Source organism: Anopheles coluzzii, chromosome 2 (genome assembly GCF_943734685.1).
Source record: "Anopheles coluzzii chromosome 2, AcolN3, whole genome shotgun sequence".
NCBI classification, from domain to species: domain Eukaryota; kingdom Metazoa; phylum Arthropoda; class Insecta; order Diptera; family Culicidae; genus Anopheles; species Anopheles coluzzii.
The window spans coordinates 18,103,158-18,122,964 of record NC_064670.1 but is presented as its reverse complement, the minus strand read 5'-3'; the positions used below and the strand labels follow the sequence as shown (position 1 = coordinate 18,122,964).

The following is a 19,807-nucleotide window of genomic DNA, read 5'->3' as shown; positions in this document are numbered from 1 at the left end:
AGGAAAACATGATACACAAAGCGAAACGTAAGTAAAATTATAAAGCACTGCACAGGCCAAGCACATCGGGCAAATGCAACACAAAACTGTACCGTAACACAACCGCTAACACATCGATCGCAAAAGGCACCACTGCAAGGCAAATCATACGCAAAGTGATCGAGAGGAGAGAAGTAAAATGATTGGCAAAAGCTATCACCACAAAACGAAACGAAAAAAAAACACATCAAGGCGCATTAAGCGGCACCGCCACGTGCTATCTGACTACCAGCAGCTGGTAGGACAGTTGCTTGTCGCTGTCTCTCTTTTGTATAACAGTTGCATCGACTGAGGCGTAGTGCGCGCGGGGCGTAAGCGTACGCTCGCATGCTTGTCGTACCGATTTCGAAACACCGAAACGATCGCTTTCTAGTAGTCAGATACAGTGGCACACTGTAGCTAGGCGTTTTGGAAGCGGGTTTTGGGGCGACACATCCTTCTCCATCTTCCTTCCCCGTTTACGCCGTGCCATACTTATAGTATAAATGCATTTTTTTAAAGATAAAACACGTTTGGGACATAATACTGCTATAGTTTCCTTCCAGATGCAAAACGCGTGCAAAACCATCGAAACAGCTTACAATTTTGACACGTAGCGGAGCGAATAAACCCGATAAACCGAAACATTTTCAAATGGCAGATCAATTTTGTGCGAACAAATGCGAACGAGCGAGTGCGACAGAAACATAACCCGCGAAAGCCGAAAGCCGCGAAAGGTGGCACACGAACGGGTGTGCCAGGCGCAGTACGAGGGCAGGCAACTATGCCCGGCGAACCAGAAACCAGAAACGACAGCGGCAAACCGACCGAAACTGACCCTATAATAGTATTATGTCACATGTTCGTAGGAGCGGGAGGAGCAAAATGAGGGGGAAAGCACATTCGGTACATGAGTGGCCACATGGAAGGGTGACCATCATGCCGCATACTCGCGCCTGGGGGGGAGGGTTTGTGTTTGATTAAACGATAGCTGGTAAACATTACGATTTGCATAAGTATTTTGTACGAAATATAAAGAGAGATAGAGATAATATGTATATATGGATGGACGATATTATAGAGTATGCGGTTGGAATGTTGAGCTTTTTTTTTTTTGGGGGTTGGTTTGGTTCATAAAGCAGATTTACCTGGAAACACAGAACTATCGTAATCAAACTTATACTTCATGCGCGGCGGCGTCGATGCCCGGAAGTCTAGTATCGGCGAGATGCTACTCTCGAGCACGATCCCATCGAGCGACACAGTTAAACGCCGGTCAGCAATTCCAGCCACCGGCGGCAGCTGCTGGTGCTGCTGGTGCTGCTGCTGCTGCTGGAACAGACAATGCTGCTGGTGGTGGTAGTAGTACGAGTCGCTGTCCTCCGACGTATCCGGTAGCTCTTGGCTGGAGGCTGGCGGGTCGGTACGACTCCAGATGTCCGACTTGCGGTACCGGGGCTCGGCGGGCGAATGGGTTCGGGCGCGCTTGCCGGAGGCGGAGGAGCCGGAGCTGCCGTGCTTGGTGGCCACGTGCTGGTGCACCGGATGGTGCGGGTAGTGCTGGGGCAGGTTCTTGCGCCCGGCGAGCGTCGTCATGGTCGTCGTCACCGCGGACGAGGAGCTGGTCTGCTTCGGCGAACCTTCCGGACTGCCGGAGCGCCTCTGCTTGCCGGTCGCATCGCTCTCCTGCTCCGAGGAGGAGGAGGGCAGTGCGATCGAATCGGACAGGCTCGAGTCGGTCGTCTCGATAAAGTTCAGGTCGGCGTCGTTGTACCGGTTGTACTCGCCTTGCACCCGACGGTACAGCTCGTGCGATGTGGACGGTTGCTTGTAGATCACCTCGATCGATTTGGACGAATCGATCGTGCGGGTAAACACTTCACTAGTGAGGACGTTTGTACTGTTCGAGGAACTTTTGTTCAAGCGGCTCGGGCTGGAGGGAAGCGACGACGGTACCTCAGCATGATCGAACGTGACGGCATCTTTGTACGAGTAGTGCATCGCGGACTTGCACCGATACACGTCGTCGATGATTTGTTTCGCGCTTTCCTTACGGTGCACCGTGCTGGTCACCTTCGGGATGGATTTCGTGATCAGCTGGACAGAGTGTTCCTTTTTCGTAGCCGTCCTTTCGGAGCCGGCTATCGGTTTGGACATTCGCGGCTCGCCTTTGGGCTTTGGGCCCGGGGCCGACTTCGGTTTGGACTTGCTGGCGGTTTTAGTCGGCGAAGGAGTTGCATCCCGCTTGCTCGACTGCACCTTTACGGGTATCAGGCTTTTGTTAACCCGATCCTTGCTTGTCTTAACGGCAGCCGGCAGGGTGGATTTCGTGACCAGATTTGCCTGCTCTTTGTCCGCCTTCTTCACCACGGGCTGCTCTTTGAAGTCCGATTTAGTGGAGGCTTTTCTGGCTGAGCTAGTGACTGAGGAACGCGACAATCTGCTCTGGCTGGACGTGCTAGAGGTGGATACAGTGCTGGATGTCGTGACGACAGTTGACGACGATCGACCAGTGGCCGATTTCGTCGTAAATTTGCTTTCTTTAACCTCGATTTTGCGCGCACCTGTACTCGAAACACCGTGCTTGGTGCTGCCAGTCGCACCTTCGGGCACACCGGGTGTAGCGGCACTACCTGGCTTAGAAGGTTTAGTGGCCTTCCGTTCTGCAGAATGTGCCGGAGAATAAGTCGTGTGTGTCGAAGTGATTGAAGCAGTGCCAGCGCGGTGCGATGTTTTCGAGGGCGAAGAATGGGGCGAATCGGTTAAAGTCAATGGTCGTAGGACCTTCTGATCGCGAGACAGTGTCGACTGCATGTAACCGTGCGTTCGCGTCGCTGTCGTCGAGATGCGACTGGATGTGGTCGCCGATTTGCTCACTGTTACGGTAGACTCTGCTGCTCCCATACGAATGTCAACGGTTTTAGTGGAACGCTTCGAAATGTCGATCGGCGCTTGCTTATGTAAATTTACTTTCGTAACAGTAGTCTTCGATTTGGATCGTCTTTTTGGATGAGCAGATTCTACCGATTCACTGGAAGGTTTTGCTGTCGTGTCAAGTTTTGATGCTTTTGTCTCGCGATCAGCTGCCACCGTACTGGGTTTCACGTCCGCCTCGCAGCTGTCTTTCGATGTCTCCTTGCTTCGCAATTCTTGCTTTGTTTCTTTCTGCTTTAAGGCGCTTTCGTAGTTTGTACTGTCTATAATTGAATCGACATACGATACACTTTCGGTATATTCAGTAATATCACTTTGTGGTGAGGCTGAACCGTGACGCTGGTCAACGGCAATGAGCTTTGCTGATTTGACTTGTTTCGGCTCGGCGATGCCTTCCTGAGATTTGATTCCCCGTAGTCTGGCCTTGTGTGCGCCAGCATCATGGCCGTCGGATTCGGTATCGTAAGGCAAGTTGTATTTGGTAGCCGACTCGTTCGAGTAATCAGATGCCGCATTATCACTGAGCGAAACGGATCGCTCATACTCCGTGGGTATGTCAGGTTGCAGAGTACCACCGAAGTTGCTACGGCTTTCGACGTCATGAGAAATTGACTCGATGTTTTCACTGGTAGTGGTCGTAAAGGACATGCACGATCCAGGAGATTGAATATCATGCCGTTTTTCGTCAGGTGGTGCCATGCTACTACCAATTTTCAAATAGTTCATTGATTGTTCACCAACCATCAAATCTAACGAAGAAGAATCAATCCTATCGCTTACGTACGTAATAGAGGAAGTTGTAAAATCTGTCAGTAAAGGTGAGTCATCGTCTAAAGTGGAAACTTCGACTGCAGAGAGGGAACTTTTCCTGGTATCAAACACGCTTAATTCATCCCGACGAAGTAAAAACTTATCATCGCCCTTTTCGGACGATCCAGAACCATCGGAAATTTCAAGCCTATCGGGACTTAGTAAATATGAAAATATGCCTCTATCACCAACGACAGAAGAATCCTTGTCAGATGATATATCTTCAACAACTTCAGGTAGGAACTTCGAGTGCAGGTCTTGTTTTCGCTTGTCACCTGTCTTTTCTTCCTTTTCAACAACCTCAGACACAGGCTCTGATGGCTCTGGCTGTTCGTCTTGTTCTGGCTTGTCATCTGGCTTGGCCTCAACCTTCTCGACTACGGTCTCGATAACCTTGGCCTCAACCTTCTCGACTACGGTCTCGATAACCTTTGCCTCGACCAGCTCGGTATCTTCGGTCAGTTCCTTTTCAACAACCTCAGACACAGGCTCCGATGGCTCTGGCTGTTCGTCTTGTTCTGGCTTATCATCTGGCTTGGCCTCAACCTTCTCGACTACGGTCTCGATAACCTTGGCCTCAACCTTCTCGACTAAGGTCTCGATAACCTTTGCCTCAACCTTCTCGACTACGGTCTCGATAACCTTTGCCTCGACCAGCTCGGTATCTTCGGTCAGTTCCTTTTCAACAACCTCAGACACAGGCTCCGATGGCTCTGGCTGTTCGTTTTGTTCTGGCTTGTCATCTGGCTTGGCCTCAACCTTCTCGACTACGGTCTCGATAACCTTTGCCTCGACCAGCTCGGTATCTTCGGTCAGTTCCTTTTCAACAACCTCAGACACAGGCTCCGATGGCTCTGGCTGTTCGTCTTGTTCTGGCTTGTCATCTGGCTTGGCCTCAACCTTCTCGACAACGGCCTCGCTAACCTTGACCTCAACCTTCTCGACTACGGTCTCGATAACCTTTGCCTCGACCAGCTCGGTATCTTCGGTCAGTTCCTTTTCAACAACCTCAGACACAGGCTCCGATGGCTCTGGCTGTTCGTTTTGTTCTGGCTTGTCATCTGGCTTGGCCTCAACCTTCTCGACTACGGTCTCGATAACCTTTGCCTCGACCAGCTCGGTATCTTCGGTCAGTTCCTTTTCAACAACCTCAGACACAGGCTCCGATGGCTCTGGCTGTTCGTCTTGTTCTGGCTTGTCATCTGGCTTGGCCTCAACCTTCTCGACAACGGCCTCGCTAACCTTGACCTCAACCTTCTCGACTACGGTCTCGATAACCTTTGCCTCGACCAGCTCGGTATCTTCGGTCAGTTCCTTTTCAACAACCTCAGACACAGGCTCCGATGGCTCTGGCTGTTCGTCTTGTTCTGCATTTTCATCTGGCTTGGCCTCAACCTTCTCGACTACGGTCTCGATAACCTTTGCCTCAACCTTCTCGACTACGGTCTCGATAACCTTGGCCTCAACCTTCTCGACTACGGTCTCGATAACCTTTGCCTCGACCAGCTCGGTATCTTCGGTCAGTTCCTTTTCAACAACCTCAGACACAGGCTCCGATGGCTCTGGCTGTTCGTCTTGTTCTGGCTTGTCATCTGGCTTGGCCTCAACCTTCTCGACTACGGTATCGATAACCTTTGCCTCGACCAGCTCGGTATCTTCGGTCAGTTCCTTTTCAACAACCTCAGACACAGGCTCCGATGGCTCTGGCTGTTCGTCTTGCTCTGGCTTGTCATCTAGCTTGGCCTCAACCTTCTCGACTATGGTCTCGATAACCTTTGCCTCGACCAGCTCGGTATCTTCGGTCAGTTCCTTTTCAACAACCTCAGACACAGGCTCCGATGGCTCTGGCTGTTCGTCTTGTTCTGGCTTGTCATCTGGCTTGGCCTCAACCTTCTCGACTACGGTCTCGATAACCTTGGCCTCAACCTTCTCGACTACGGTCTCGATAACCTTTGCCTCGACCAGCTCGGTATCTTCGGTCAGTTCCTTTTCAACAACCTCAGACACAGGCTCCGATGGCTCTGGGTGTTCGTCATGTTCTGGCTTGTCATCTGGCTTGGCCTCAACCTTCTCGACTACGGTCTCGATAACCTTGGCCTCAACCTTCTCGACTACAGTCTCGATAACCTTTGCCTCGACCAGCTCGGTATCTTCGGTCAGTTCCTTTTCAACAACCTCAGACACAGGCTCCGATGGCTCTGGCTGTTCGTCTTGTTCTGGCTTGTCATCTGGCTTAGCCTCAACCTTCTTTACTACGGTCTCGATAACCTTGGCCTCAACCTTCTCGACTACGGTCTCGATAACCTTTGCCTCGACCAGCTCGGTATCTTCGGTCAGTTCCTTTTCAACAACCTCAGACACAGGCTCCGATGGCTCTGGCTGTTCGTCTTGTTCTGGCTTGTCATCTGGCTTGGCCTCAACCTTCTCGACTACGGTCTCGATAACCTTTGCCTCGACCAGCTCGGTATCTTCGGTCAGTTCCTTTTCAACAACCTCAGACACAGGCTCCGATGGCTCTGGCTGTTCGTCTTGCTCTGGCTTGTCATCTGGCTTGGCCTCAACCTTCTCGACTACGGTCTCGATAACCTTTGCCTCGACCAGCTCGGTATCTTCGGTCAGTTCCTTTTCAACAACCTCAGACACAGGCTCCGATGGCTCTGGCTGTTCGTCTTGTTCTGGCTTGTCATCTGGCTTGGCCTCAACCTTCTCGACTACGGTCTCGATAACCTTGGCCTCAACCTTCTCGACTACGGTCTCGATAACCTTTGCCTCGACCAGCTCGGTATCTTCGGTCAGTTCCTTTTCAACAACCTCAGACACAGGCTCCGATGGCTCTGGCTGTTCGTCTTGTTCTGGCTTGTCATCTGGCTTGGCCTCAACCTTCTCGACTACGGTCTCGATAACCTTGGCCTCAACCTTCTCGACTACAGTCTCGATAACCTTTGCCTCGACCAGCTCGGTATCTTCGGTCAGTTCCTTTTCAACAACCTCAGACACAGGCTCCGATGGCTCTGGCTGTTCGTCTTGTTCTGGCTTGTCATCTGGCTTAGCCTCAACCTTCTCTACTACGGTCTCGATAAACTTGGCCTCAACCTTCTCGACTACGGTCTCGATAACCTTTGCCTCGACCAGCTCGGTATCTTCGGTCAGTTCCTTTTCAACAACCTCAGACACAGGCTCCGATGGTTCTGGCTGTTCGTCTTGTTCTGGCTTGTCATCTGGCTTGGCCTCAACCTTCTCGACTACGGTCTCGATAACCTTTGCCTCGACCAGCTCGGTATCTTCGGTCAGTTCCTTTTCAACAACCTCAGACACAGGCTTCGATGGCTCTGGCTGTTCGTCTTGTTCTGGCTTGTCATCTGGCTTGGCCTCAACCTTCTCGACTACGGTCTCGATAACCTTGGCCTCAACCTTCTCGACTACGGTCTCGATAACCTTTGCCTCGACCAGCTCGGTATCTTCAGTCAGTTCCTTTTCAACAACCTCAAACACAGGCTCCGATGGCTCTAGCTGTTCGTCTTGTTCTGGCTTGTCTTCTGGCTTGGCCTCAACCTTCTCGACTACGGTCTCGATAACCTTTGCCTCGACCAGCTCGGTATCTTCGGTCAGTTCCTTTTCATCAACCTCAGACACAGGCTCCGATGGCTCTGGCTGTTCGTCTTGTTCTGGCTTGTCATCTGGCTTAGCCTCAATCTTCTCGACTACGGTCTCGATAACCTTTGCCTCAACCTTCTCGACTACGGTCTCGATAACCTTTGCCTCGACCAGCTCGGTATCTTCGGTCAGTTCCTTTTCAACTACCTCAGACACAGGCTCCGATGGCTCTGGCTGTTCGTCTTGTTCTGGCTTGTCATCTGGCTTGGCCTCAACCTTCTCGACTACGGTCTCGATAACCTTGGCCTCAACCTTCTCGACTACAGTCTCGATAACCTTTGCCTCGACCAGCTCGGTATCTTCGGTCAGTTCCTTTTCAACTACCTCAGACACAGGCTCCGATGGCTCTGGCTGTTCGTCTTGTTCTGGCTTGTCATCTGGCTTGGCCTCAACCTTCTCGACTACGGTCTCGATAACCTTTGCCTCGACCAGCTCGGTATCTTCGGTCAGTTCCTTTTCAACAACCTCAGACACAGGCTCCGTTGGCTCTGGCTGTTCGTCTTGTTCTGGCTTGTCTTCTGGTTTGGCCTCAACCTTTTCGACTACGGTCTCGATAACCTTTGCCTCGACCAGCTCGGTATCTTCGGTCAGTTCCTTTTCAACAACCTCAGACACAGGCTCCGATGGCTCTGGCTGTTCGTCTTGTTCTGGCTTGTCATCTGGCTTGGCCTCAACCTTCTCGACTACGGTCTCGATAACCTTGGCCTCGACCAGCTCGGTATCTTCGGTCAGTTCCTTTTCAACAACCTCAGACACAGACTCCGATGGCTCTGGCTGTTCGTCTTGTTCTGGCTTGTCATCTGGCTTGGCCTCAACCTTCTCGACTACGGTCTCGATAACCTTTGCCTCAACCTTCTCGACTACGGCCTCGATAACCTTTGCCTCGACCAGCTCGGTATCTTCGGTCAGTTCCTTTTCAACAACCTCACACACAGGCTCCGATGGCTCTGGCTGTTCGTCTTGTTCTGGCTTGTCATCTGGCTTGGCCTCAAACTTTTCGACTATGGTCTCGATAACCTTTGCCTCGACCAGCTCGGTATCTTCGGTCAGTTCTTTTTCAACAACCTCAGACACAGGCTCCGATGGCTCTGGCTGTTCGTCTTGTTCTGGCTTGTCATCTGGCTTGGCCTCAAACTTTTCGACTATGGTCTCGATAACCTTTGCCTCGACCAGCTCGGTATCTTCGGTCAGTTCTTTTTCAACAACCTCAGACACAGGCTCCGATGGCTCTGGCTGTTCGTCTTGTTCTGGCTTGTCATCTGGCTTGGCCTCAACCTTCTCGACTACGGTCTCGATAACCTTTGCCTCAACCTTCTCGACTACGGCCTCGATAACCTTTGCCTCGACCAGCTCGGTATCTTCGGTCAGTTCCTTTTCAACAACCTCACACACAGGCTCCGATGGCTCTGGCTGTTCGTCTTGTTCTGGCTTGTCATCTGGCTTGGCCTCAAACTTTTCGACTATGGTCTCGATAACCTTTGCCTCGACCAGCTCGGTATCTTCGGTCAGTTCTTTTTCAACAACCTCAGACACAGGCTCCGATGGCTCTGGCTGTTCGTCTTGTTCTGGCTTGTCATCTGGCTTGGCCTCAACCTTCTCGACTACGGTCTCGATAACCTTTGCCTCAACCTTCTCGACTACGGTCTCGATAACCTTTGCCTCGACCAGCTCGGTATCTTCGGTCAGTTCCTTTTCAACAACCTCAGACACAGGCTCCGATGGCTCTGGCTGTTCGTCTTGTTCTGGCTTGTCATCTGGCTTGGCCTCAAACTTTTTGACTATGGTCTCGATAACCTTTGCCTCGACCAGCTCGGTATCTTCGGTCAGTTCCTTTTCAACAACCTCAGACACAGGCTCCGATGGCTCTGGCTGTTCGTCTTGTTCTGGCTTGTCATCTGGCTTGGCCTCAACCTTCTCGACTACGGTCTCGATAACCTTTGCCTCGACCAGCTCGGTATCTTCGGTCAGTTCCTTTTCAACAACCTCAGACACAGGCTCCGATGGCTCTGGGTGTTCGTCTTGTTCTGGCTTGTCATCTGGCTTGGCCTCAACCTTCTCGACTATGGTCTCGATAACCTTTGCCTCGACCAGCTCGGTATCTTCGGTCAGTTCCTTTTCAACAACCTCAGACACAGGCTCCGATGGCTCTGGCTGTTCGTCTTGTTCTGGCTTGTCATCTGGCTTGGCCTCAACCTTCTCGACTACGGTCTCGATAACCTTTGCCTCGACCAGCTCGGTATCTTCGGTCAGTTCCTTTTCAACAACCTCAGACACACGCTCCGATGGCTCTAGCTGTTCGTCTTGTTCTGGCTTGTCATCTGGCTTGGCCTCAACCTTCTCGACTACGGTCTCGATAACCTTTGCCTCGACCAGCTCGGTATCTTCGGTCAGTTCCTTTTCAACAACCTCAGACACAGGCTCCGATGGCTCTGGCTGTTCGTCTTGTTCTGGCTTGTCTTCTGGCTTGGCCTCAACCTTCTCGACTACGGTCTCGATAACCTTTGCCTCGACCAGCTCGGTATCTTCGGTCAGTTCCTTTTCAACAACCTCAGACACAGGCTCCGATGGCTCTGACTGTTCGTCTTGTTCTGGCTTGTCATCTGGCTTGGCCTCAACCTTCTCGACTACGGTCTCGATAACCTTGGCCTCAACCTTCTCGACTACGGTCTCGAAAACCTTTGCCTCGACCAGCTCGGTATCTTCGGTCAGTTCCTTTTCAACAACCTCAGACACAGGCTCCGATGGCTCTGACTGTTCGTCTTGTTCTGGCTTGTCATCTGGCTTGGCCTCAACCTTCTCGACTACGGTCTCGATAACCTTTGCCTCGACCAGCTCGGTATCTTCGGTCAGTTCCTTTTCAACAACCTCAGACACAGGCTCCGATGGCTCTGGCTGTTCGTCTTGTTCTGGCTTGTCATCTGGCTTGGCCTCAACCTTCTCGACTACGGTCTCGATAACCTTGGCCTCAACCTTCTCGACTACGGTCTCGAAAACCTTTGCCTCGACCAGCTCGGTATCTTCGGTCAGTTCCTTTTCAACAACCTCAGACACAGGCTCCGATGGCTCTGGCTGTTCGTCTTGTTCTGGCTTGTCATCTGGCTTGGCCTCAACCTTCTCGACTACGGTCTCGATAACCTTTGCCTCGACCAGCTCGGTATCTTCGGTCAGTTCCTTTTCAACAACCTCAGACACAGGCTCCGATGGCTCTGGCTGTTCGTCATGTTCTGGCTTGTCATCTGGCTTGGCCTCAACCTTCTCGACTATGGTCTCGATAACCTTTGCCTCGACCAGCTCGGTATCTTCGGTCAGTTCCTTTTCAACAACCTCAGACACAGGCTCCGATGGCTCTGGGTGTTCGTCTTGTTCTGGCTTGTCATCTGGCTTGGCCTCAACCTTCTCGACTACGGTCTCTATACCGATGGCCTCAACCTTCTCGACTACGGTCTCGATAACCTTTGCCTCGACCAGCTCGGTATCTTCGGTCAGTTCCTTTTCAACAACCTCAGACACACGCTCCGATGGCTCTGGCTGTTCGTCTTGTTCTGGCTTGTCATCTGGCTTGGCCTCAACCTTCTCGACTACGGTCTCGATAACCTTTGCCTTGACCAGCTCGGTATCTTCGGTCAGTTCCTTTTCAACAACCTCAGACACAGGCTCCGATGGCTCTGACTGTTCGTCTTGTTCTGGCTTGTCATCTGGCTTGGCCTCAACCTTCTCGACTACGGTCTCGATAACCTTGGCCTCAACCTTCTCGACTACGGTCTCGATAACCTTTGCCTCGACCAGCTCGGTATCTTCGGTCAGTTCCTTTTCATCAACCTCAGACACAGGCTCCGATGGCTCTGGCTGTTCGTCTTGTTCTGGCTTGTCATCTGGCTTGGACTCAACCTTCTCGACTACGGTCTCGATAACCTTGGCCTCAACCTTCTCGACTACGGTATCGATAACCTTTGCCTCGACCAGCTCGGCATCTTCGGTCAGTTCCTTTTCAACAACCTCAGACACAGGCTCCGATGGCTCTGGCTGTTCGTCTTGTTCTGGCTTGTCATCTGGCTTGGCCTCAACCTTCTCGACTACGGTCTCGATAACCTTGGCCTCAACCTTCTCGACTACGGTCTCGATAACCTTGGCCTCGACCAGCTCGGTATCTTCGGTCAGTTCCTTTTCAACTACCTCAGACACAGGCTCCGATGGCTCTGGCTGTTCGTCTTGTTCTGGCTTGTCATCTGGCTTGGCCTCAACCTTCTCGACTACGGTCTCGATAACCTTGGCCTCAACCTTCTCGACTACGGTCTCGATAACCTTTGCCTCGACCAGCTCGGTATCTTCGGTCAGTTCCTTTTCATCAACCTCAGACACAGGCTCCGATGGCTCTGGCTGTTCGTCTTGTTCTGGCTTGTCATCTGGCTTGGCCTCAACCTTCTCGACTACAGTCTCGATAACCTTGGCCTCAACCTTCTCGACTACGGTCTCGATAACCTTTGCCTCGACCAGCTCGGTATCTTCGGTCAGTTCCTTTTCAACAACCTCAGACACAGGCTCCGATGGCTCTGGCTGTTCGTCTTGTTCTGGCATGTCTTCTGGCTTGGCCTCAACCTTCTCGACTACGGTCTCGATAACCTTGGCCTCAACCTTTTCGACTACGGTCTCGATAACCTTTGCCTCGACCAGCTCGGTATCTTCGGTCAGTTCCTTTTCAACAACCTCAGACACAGGCGCCGATGGCTCTGGCTGTTCGTCTTGTTCTGGCTTGTCATCTGGCTTGGCCTCAACCTTCTCGACTACGGTCTCGATAACCTTTGCTTCTACCAGCTCGGTATCTTCGGTCAGTTCTTTTTCAACAACCTCAGACACAGGCTCCGATGGCTCTGGGTGTTCGTCCTGTTCTGGCTTGTCATCTGGCTTGGCCTCAACCTTCTCGACTACGGTCTCGATAACCTTTGCCTCGACCAGCTCGGTATCTTCGGTCAGTTCCTTTTCATCAACCTCAGACACAGGCTCCGATGGCTCTGGCTGTTCGTCTTGTTCTGGCTTGTCATCTGGCTTGGCCTCAACCTTCTCGACTACGGTCTCGATAACCTTGGCCTCAACCTTCTCGACTACGGTCTCGATAACCTTTGCCTCGACCAGCTCGGTATCTTCGGTCAGTTCCTTTTCAACAACCTCAGACACAGGCTCCGATGGCTCTGGCTGTTCGTCTTGTTCTGGCTTGTCATCTGGCTTGGCCTCAACCTTCTCGACTACGGTCTCGATAACCTTGGCCTCAACCTTCTCGACTACGGTCTCGATAACCTTGGCCTCGACCAGCTCGGTATCTTCGGTCAGTTCCTTTTCAACTACCTCAGACACAGGCTCCGATGGCTCTGGCTGTTCGTCTTGTTCTGGCTTGTCATCTGGCTTGGCCTCAACCTTCTCGACTACGGTCTCGATAACCTTGGCCTCAACCTTCTCGACTACGGTCTCGATAACCTTTGCCTCGACCAGCTCGGTATCTTCGGTCAGTTCCTTTTCAACAACCTCAGACACAGGCTCCGATGGCTCTGGCTGTTCGTCTTGTTCTGGCTTGTCATCTGGCTTGGCCTCAACCTTCTCGACTACGGTCTCGATAACCTTGGCCTCAACCTTCTCGACTACGGTCTCGATAACCTTTGCCTCGACCAGCTCGGTATCTTCGGTCAGTTCCTTTTCATCAACCTCAGACACAGGCTCCGATGGCTCTGGCTGTTCGTCTTGTTCTGGCTTGTCATCTGGCTTGGCCTCAACCTTCTCGACTACAGTCTCGATAACCTTGGCCTCAACCTTCTCGACTACGGTCTCGATAACCTTTGCCTCGACCAGCTCGGTATCTTCGGTCAGTTCCTTTTCAACAACCTCACACACAGGCTCCGATGGCTCTGGCTGTTCGTCTTGTTCTGGCTTGTCATCTGGCTTGGCCTCAACCTTCTCGACTACGGTCTCGATAACCTTTGCCTCGACCAGCTCGGTATCTTCGGTCAGTTCCTTTTCAACAACCTCAGACACACGCTCCGATGGCTCTGGCTGTTCGTCTTGTTCTGGCTTGTCATCTGGCTTGGCCTCAACCAGCTCGACTACGGTCTCGATAACCTTTGCCTCGACCAGCTCGGTATCTTCGATCAGTTCCTTTTCAACAACCTCAGACACAGGCTCCGATGGCTCTGGCTGTTCGTCTTGTTCTGGCTTGTCATCTGGCTTGGCCTCAACCTTCTCGACTACGGTCTCGATAACCTTTGCCTCGACCAGCTCGGTATCTTCGGTCAGTTCCTTTTCAACAACCTCAGACACAGGCTCCGATGGCTCTGGCTGTTCGTCTTGTTCTGGCTTGTCATCTGGCTTGGCCTCAACCTTCTCGACTACGGTCTCGATAACCTTGGCCTCAACCTTCTCGACTACGGTCTCGATAACCTTTGCCTCGACCAGCTCGGTATCTTCGGTCAGTTCCTTTTCAACAACCTCAGACACAGGCTCCGATGGCTCTGGCTGTTCGTCTTGTTCTGGCTTGTCATCTGGCTTGGCCTCAACCTTCTCGACTGTGGTTTCGATAACCTTTGCCTCGACCAGCTCGGTATCTTCGGTCAGTTCCTTTTCAACAACCTCAGACACAGGCTCCGATGGCTCTGGCTGTTCGTCTTGTTCTGGCTTGTCATCTGGCTTGGCCTCAACCTTCTCGACTACGGTCTCGATAACCTTTGCCTCGACCAGCTCGGTATCTTCGGTCAGTTCCTTTTCAACAACCTCAGACACAGGCTCCGATAGCTCTAGCTGTTCGTCTTGTTCTGGCTTGTCATCTGGCTTGGCCTCAACCTTCTCGACTACGGTCTCGATAACCTTTGCCTCGACCAGCTCGGTATCTTCGGTCAGTTCCTTTTCAACAACCTCAGACACAGGCTCCGATGGCTCTGGCTGTTCGTCTTGTTCTGGCTTGGCCTCAACCTTCTCGACTGCGGTCTCGATAACCTTGGCCTCAACCTTCTCGACTACGGTCTCGATAACCTTTGCCTCGACCAGCTCGGTATCTTCGGTCAGTTCCTTTTCAACAACCTCAGACACAGGCTCCGATGGCTCTGGGTATTCGTCTTGTTCTGGCTTGTCATCTGGCTTGGCCTCAACCTTCTCGACTACGGTCTCGATAACCTTTGCCTCGACCAGCTCGGTATCTTCGGTCAGTTCCTTTTCAACAACCTCAGACACAGGCTCCGATGGCTCTGGCTGTTCGTCTTGTTCTGGCTTGTCATCTGGCTTGGCCTCAACCTTCTCGACTACGGTCTCGATAACCTTGGCCTCAACCTTCTCGACTACGGTCTCGATAACCTTTGCCTCGACCAGCTCGGTATCTTCGGTCAGTTCCTTTTCAACAACCTCAGACACAGGCTCCGATGGCTCTGACTGTTCGTCTTGTTCTGGCTTGTCATCTGGCTTGGCCTCAACCTTCTCGACTACGGTCTCGATAACCTTTGCCTCGACCAGCTCGGTATCTTCGGTCAGTTCCTTTTCAACAACCTCAGACACAGGCTCCGATGGCTCTGGCTGTTCGTCTTGTTCTGGCTTGTCATCTGGCTTGGCCTCAACCTTCTTGACTACGGTCTCGATAACCTTGGCCTCAACCTTCTCGACTACGGTCTCGAAAACCTTTGCCTCGACCAGCTCGGTATCTTCGGTCAGTTCCTTTTCAACAACCTCAGACACAGGCTCCGATGGCTCTGGCTGTTCGTCTTGTTCTGGCTTGTCATCTGGCTTGGCCTCAACCTTCTCGACTACGGTCTCGATAACCTTGGCCTCGACCAGCTCGGTATCTTCGGTCAGTTCCTTTTCAACAACCTCAGACACAGGCTCCGATGGCTCTGGCTGTTCGTCATGTTCTGGCTTGTCATCTGGCTTGACCTCAACCTTCTCGACTATGGTCTCGATAACCTTTGCCTCGACCAGCTCGGTATCTTCGGTCAGTTCCTTTTCAACAACCTCAGACACAGGCTCCGATGGCTCTGGCTGTTCGTCTTGTTCTGGCTTGTCATCTGGCTTGGCCTCAACCTTCTCGACTACGGTCTCTATACCGATGGCCTCAACCTTCTCGACTACGGTCGCGATAACCTTTGCCTCGACCAGCTCGGTATCTTCGGTCAGTTCCTTTTCAACAACCTCAGACACAGGCTCCGATGGCTCTGGCTGTTCGTCTTGTTCTGGCTTGTCATCTGGCTTGGCCTTTGCCTTGACCAGCTCGGTATCTGCGGTCAGTTCCTTTTCAACAACCTCAGACACAGGCTCCGATGGCTCTGGCTGTTCGTCTTGCTCTGGCTTGTCATCTGGCTTGGCCTTAACCTTCTCGACTACGGTCTCGATAACCTTGGCCTCAACCTTCTCGACTACGGTCTCGATAACCTTTGCCTCGACCAGCTCGGTATCTTCGGTCAGTTCCTTTTCATCAACCTCAGACACAGGCTCCGATGGCTCTGGCTGTTCGTCTTGTTCTGGCTTGTCATCTGGCTTGGCCTCAACCTTCTCGACTACGGTCTCGATAACCTTGGCCTCAACCTTCTCGACTACGGTCTCGATAACCTTTGCCTCGACCAGCTCGGTATCTTCGGTCAGTTCCTTTTCAACAACCTCAGACACAGGCTCCGATGGCTCTGGCTGTTCGTCTTGTTCTGACTTGTCATCTGGCTTGGCCTCAACCTTCTCGACTACGGTCTCGATAACCTTGGCCTCAACCTTCTCGACTACGGTCTCGATAACCTTGGCCTCGACCAGCTCGGTATCTTCGGTCAGTTCCTTTTCAACTACCTCAGACACAGGCTCCGATGGCTCTGGCTGTTCGTCTTGTTCTGGCTTGTCATCTGGCTTGGCCTCAACCTTCTCGACTACGGTCTCGATAACCTTGGCCTCAACCTTCTCGACTACGGTCTCGATAACCTTTGCCTCGACCAGCTCGGTATCTTCGGTCAGTTCCTTTTCAACAACCTCAGACACAGGCTCCGATGGCTCTGGCTGTTCGTCTTGTTCTGGCTTGTCATCTGGCTTGGCCTCAACCTTCTCGACTACGGTCTCGATAACCTTGGCCTCAACCTTCTCGACTACGGTCTCGATAACCTTTGCCTCGACCAGCTCGGTATCTTCGGTCAGTTCCTTTTCATCAACCTCAGACACAGGCTCCGATGGCTCTGGCTGTTCGTCTTGTTCTGGCTTGTCATCTGGCTTGGCCTCAACCTTCTCGACTACGGTCTCGATAATCTTGGCCTCAACCTTCTCGACTACGGTCTCGATAACCTTTGCCTCGACCAGCTCGGTATCCTCGGTCAGTTCCTTTTCAACAACCTCAGACACAGGCTCCGATGGCTCTGGCTGTTCGTCTTGTTCTGGCATGTCTTCTGGCTTGGCCTCAACCTTCTCGACTACGGTCTCGATAACCTTGGCCTCAACCTTCTCGACTACGGTCTCGATAACCTTTGCCTCGACCAGCTCGGTATCTTCGGTCAGTTCCTTTTCAACAACCTCAGACACAGGCTCCGATGGCTCTGGCTGTTCGTCTTGTTCTGGCTTGTCATCTGGCTTGGCCTCAACCTTCTCGACTACGGTCTCGATAACCTTTGCTTCTACCAGCTCGGTATCTTCGGTCAGTTCTTTTTCAACAACCTCAGACACAGGCTCCGATGGCTCTGGGTGTTCGTCCTGTTCTGGCTTGTCATCTGGCTTGGCCTCAACCTTCTCGACTACGGTCTCGATAACCTTTGCCTCGACCAGCTCGGTATCTTCGGTCAGTTCCTTTTCATCAACCTCAGACACAGGCTCCGATGGCTCTGGCTGTTCGTCTTGTTCTGGCTTGTCATCTGGCTTGGCCTCAACCTTCTCGACTACGGTCTCGATAACCTTGGCCTCAACCTTCTCGACTACGGTCTCGATAACCTTTGCCTCGACCAGCTCGGTATCTTCGGTCAGTTCCTTTTCAACAACCTCAGACACAGGCTCCGATGGCTCTGGCTGTTCGTCTTGTTCTGGCTTGTCATCTGGCTTGGCCTCAACCTTCTCGACTACGGTCTCGATAACCTTGGCCTCAACCTTCTCGACTACGGTCTCGATAACCTTGGGCTCGACCAGCTCGGTATCTTCGGTCAGTTCATATTCAACTACCTCAGACACAGGCTCCGATGGCTCTGGCTGTTCGTCTTGTTCTGGCTTGTCATCTGGCTTGGCCTCAACCTTCTCGACTACGGTCTCGATAACCTTGGCCTCAACCTTCTCGACTACGGTCTCGATAACCTTTGCCTCGACCAGCTCGGTATCTTCGGTCAGTTCCTTTTCAACAACCTCAGACACAGGCTCCGATGGCTCTGGCTGTTCGTCTTGTTCTGGCTTGTCATCTGGCTTGGCCTCAACCTTCTCGACTACGGTCTCGATAACCTTGGCCTCAACCTTCTCGACTACGGTCTCGATAACCTTTGCCTCGACCAGCTCGGTATCTTCGGTCACTTCCTTTTCATCAACCTCAGACACAGGCTCCGATGGCTCTGGCTGTTCGTCTTGTTCTGGCTTGTCATCTGGCTTGGCCTCAACCTTCTCGACTACAGTCTCGATAACCTTGGCCTCAACATTCTCGACTATGGTCTCGATAACCTTTGTCTCGACCAGCTCGGTATCTTCGGTCAGTTCCTTTTCAACAACCTCAGACACAGGCTCCGATGGCTCTGGCTGTTCGTCTTGTTCTGGCTTGTCATCTGGCTTGGCCTCAACCTTCTCGACTACGGTCTCGATAACCTTTGCCTCGACCAGCTCGGTATCTTCGGTCAGTTCCTTTTCAACAACCTCAGACACAGGCTCCGATGGCTCTGGCTGTTCGTCTTGTTCTGGCTTGTCATCTGGCTTGGCCTCAACCAGCTCGACTACGGTCTCGATAATCTTTGCCTCGACCAGCTCGGTATCTTCGGTCAGTTCCTTTTCAACAACCTCAGACACAGGCTCCGATGGCTCTGGCTGTTCGTCTTGTTCTGGCTTGTCATCTGGCTTGGCCTCAACCTTCTCGACTACGGTCTCGATAACCTTGGCCTCAACCTTCTCGACTACGGTCTCGATAACCTTTGCCTCGACCAGCTCGGTATCTTCGGTCAGTTCCTTTTCAACAACCTCAGACACAGGCTCCGATGGCTCTGGCTGTTCGTCTTGTTCTGGCTTGTCATCTGGCTTGGCCTCAACCTTCTCGACTACGGTCTCGATAACCTTGGCCTCAACCTTCTCGACTACGGTCTCGATAACCTTTGCCTCGACCAGCTCGGTATCTTCGGTCAGTTCCTTTTCATCAACCTCAGACACAGGCTCCGATGGCTCTGGCTGTTCGTCTTGTTCTGGCTTGTCATCTGGCTTGGCCTCAACCTTCTCGACTACGGTCTCGATAACCTTTGCCTCGACCAGCTCGGTATCTTCGGTCAGTTCCTTTTCAACAACCTCAGACACAGGCTCCGATGGCTCTGGCTGTTCGTCTTGTTCTGGCTTGTCATCTGGCTTGGCCTCAACCTTCTCGACTACGGTCTCGATAACCTTGGCCTCAACCTTCTCGACTACGGTCTCGATAACCTTTGCCTCGACCAGCTCGGTATCTTCGGTCAGTTCCTTTTCAACAACCTCAGACACAGGCTCCGATAGCTCTAGCTGTTCGTCTTGTTCTGGCTTGTCATCTGGCTTGGCCTCAACCTTCTCGACTACGGTCTCGATAACCTTTGCCTCGACCAGCTCGGTATCTTCGGTCAGTTCCTTTTCAACAACCTCAGACACAGGCTCCGATGGCTCTGGCTGTTCGTCTTGTTCTGGCTTGTCATCTGGCTTGGCCTCAACCTTCTCGACTACGGCCTCGATAACCTTGGCCTCAACCTTCTCGACTACGGTCTCGATAACCTTTGCCTCGACCAGCTCGGTATCTTCGGTCAGTTCCTTTTCAACAACCTCAGACACAGGCTCCGATGGCTCTGGCTGTTCGTCTTGTTCTGGCTTGTCATCTGGCTTGGCCTCAACCTTCTCGACTACGGTCTCGATAACCTTTGCCTCGACCAGCTCGGTATCTTCGGTCAGTTCCTTTTCAACAACCTCAGACACAGGCTCCGATGGCTCTGGCTGTTCGTCTTGTTCTGGCTTGTCATCTGGCTTGGCCTCAACCTTCTCGACTACGGTCTCGATAACCTTTGCCTCGACCAGCTCGGTATCTTCGGTCAGTTCCTTTTCAACAACCTCAGACACAGGCTCCGATGGCTCTGGCTGTTCGTCTTGTTCTGGCTTGTCATCTGGCTTGGCCTCAACCTTCTCGACTACGGTCTCGATAACCTTGGCCTCAACCTTCTCGACTACGGTCTCGATAACTTTTGCCTCGACCAGCTCGGTATCTTCGGTCAGTTCC

General features: G+C 52.3%; 1 protein-coding gene across 1 annotated transcript in view; it reads right to left on the bottom strand.

Annotated features, from left to right (window-relative positions):
• The window catches only part of LOC120947809 (uncharacterized), a 73,630-nt gene that overhangs the window by 15,611 nt on the left and 38,212 nt on the right, over positions 1 to 19,807 (bottom strand). The window contains exon 7 of the mRNA XM_049607000.1: positions 1,167 to 4,602. Within this exon, the coding sequence (XP_049462957.1) occupies positions 1,167 to 4,602 (3,436 nt within the window). The remainder of the gene's footprint in view (positions 1 to 1,166; positions 4,603 to 19,807) is intronic.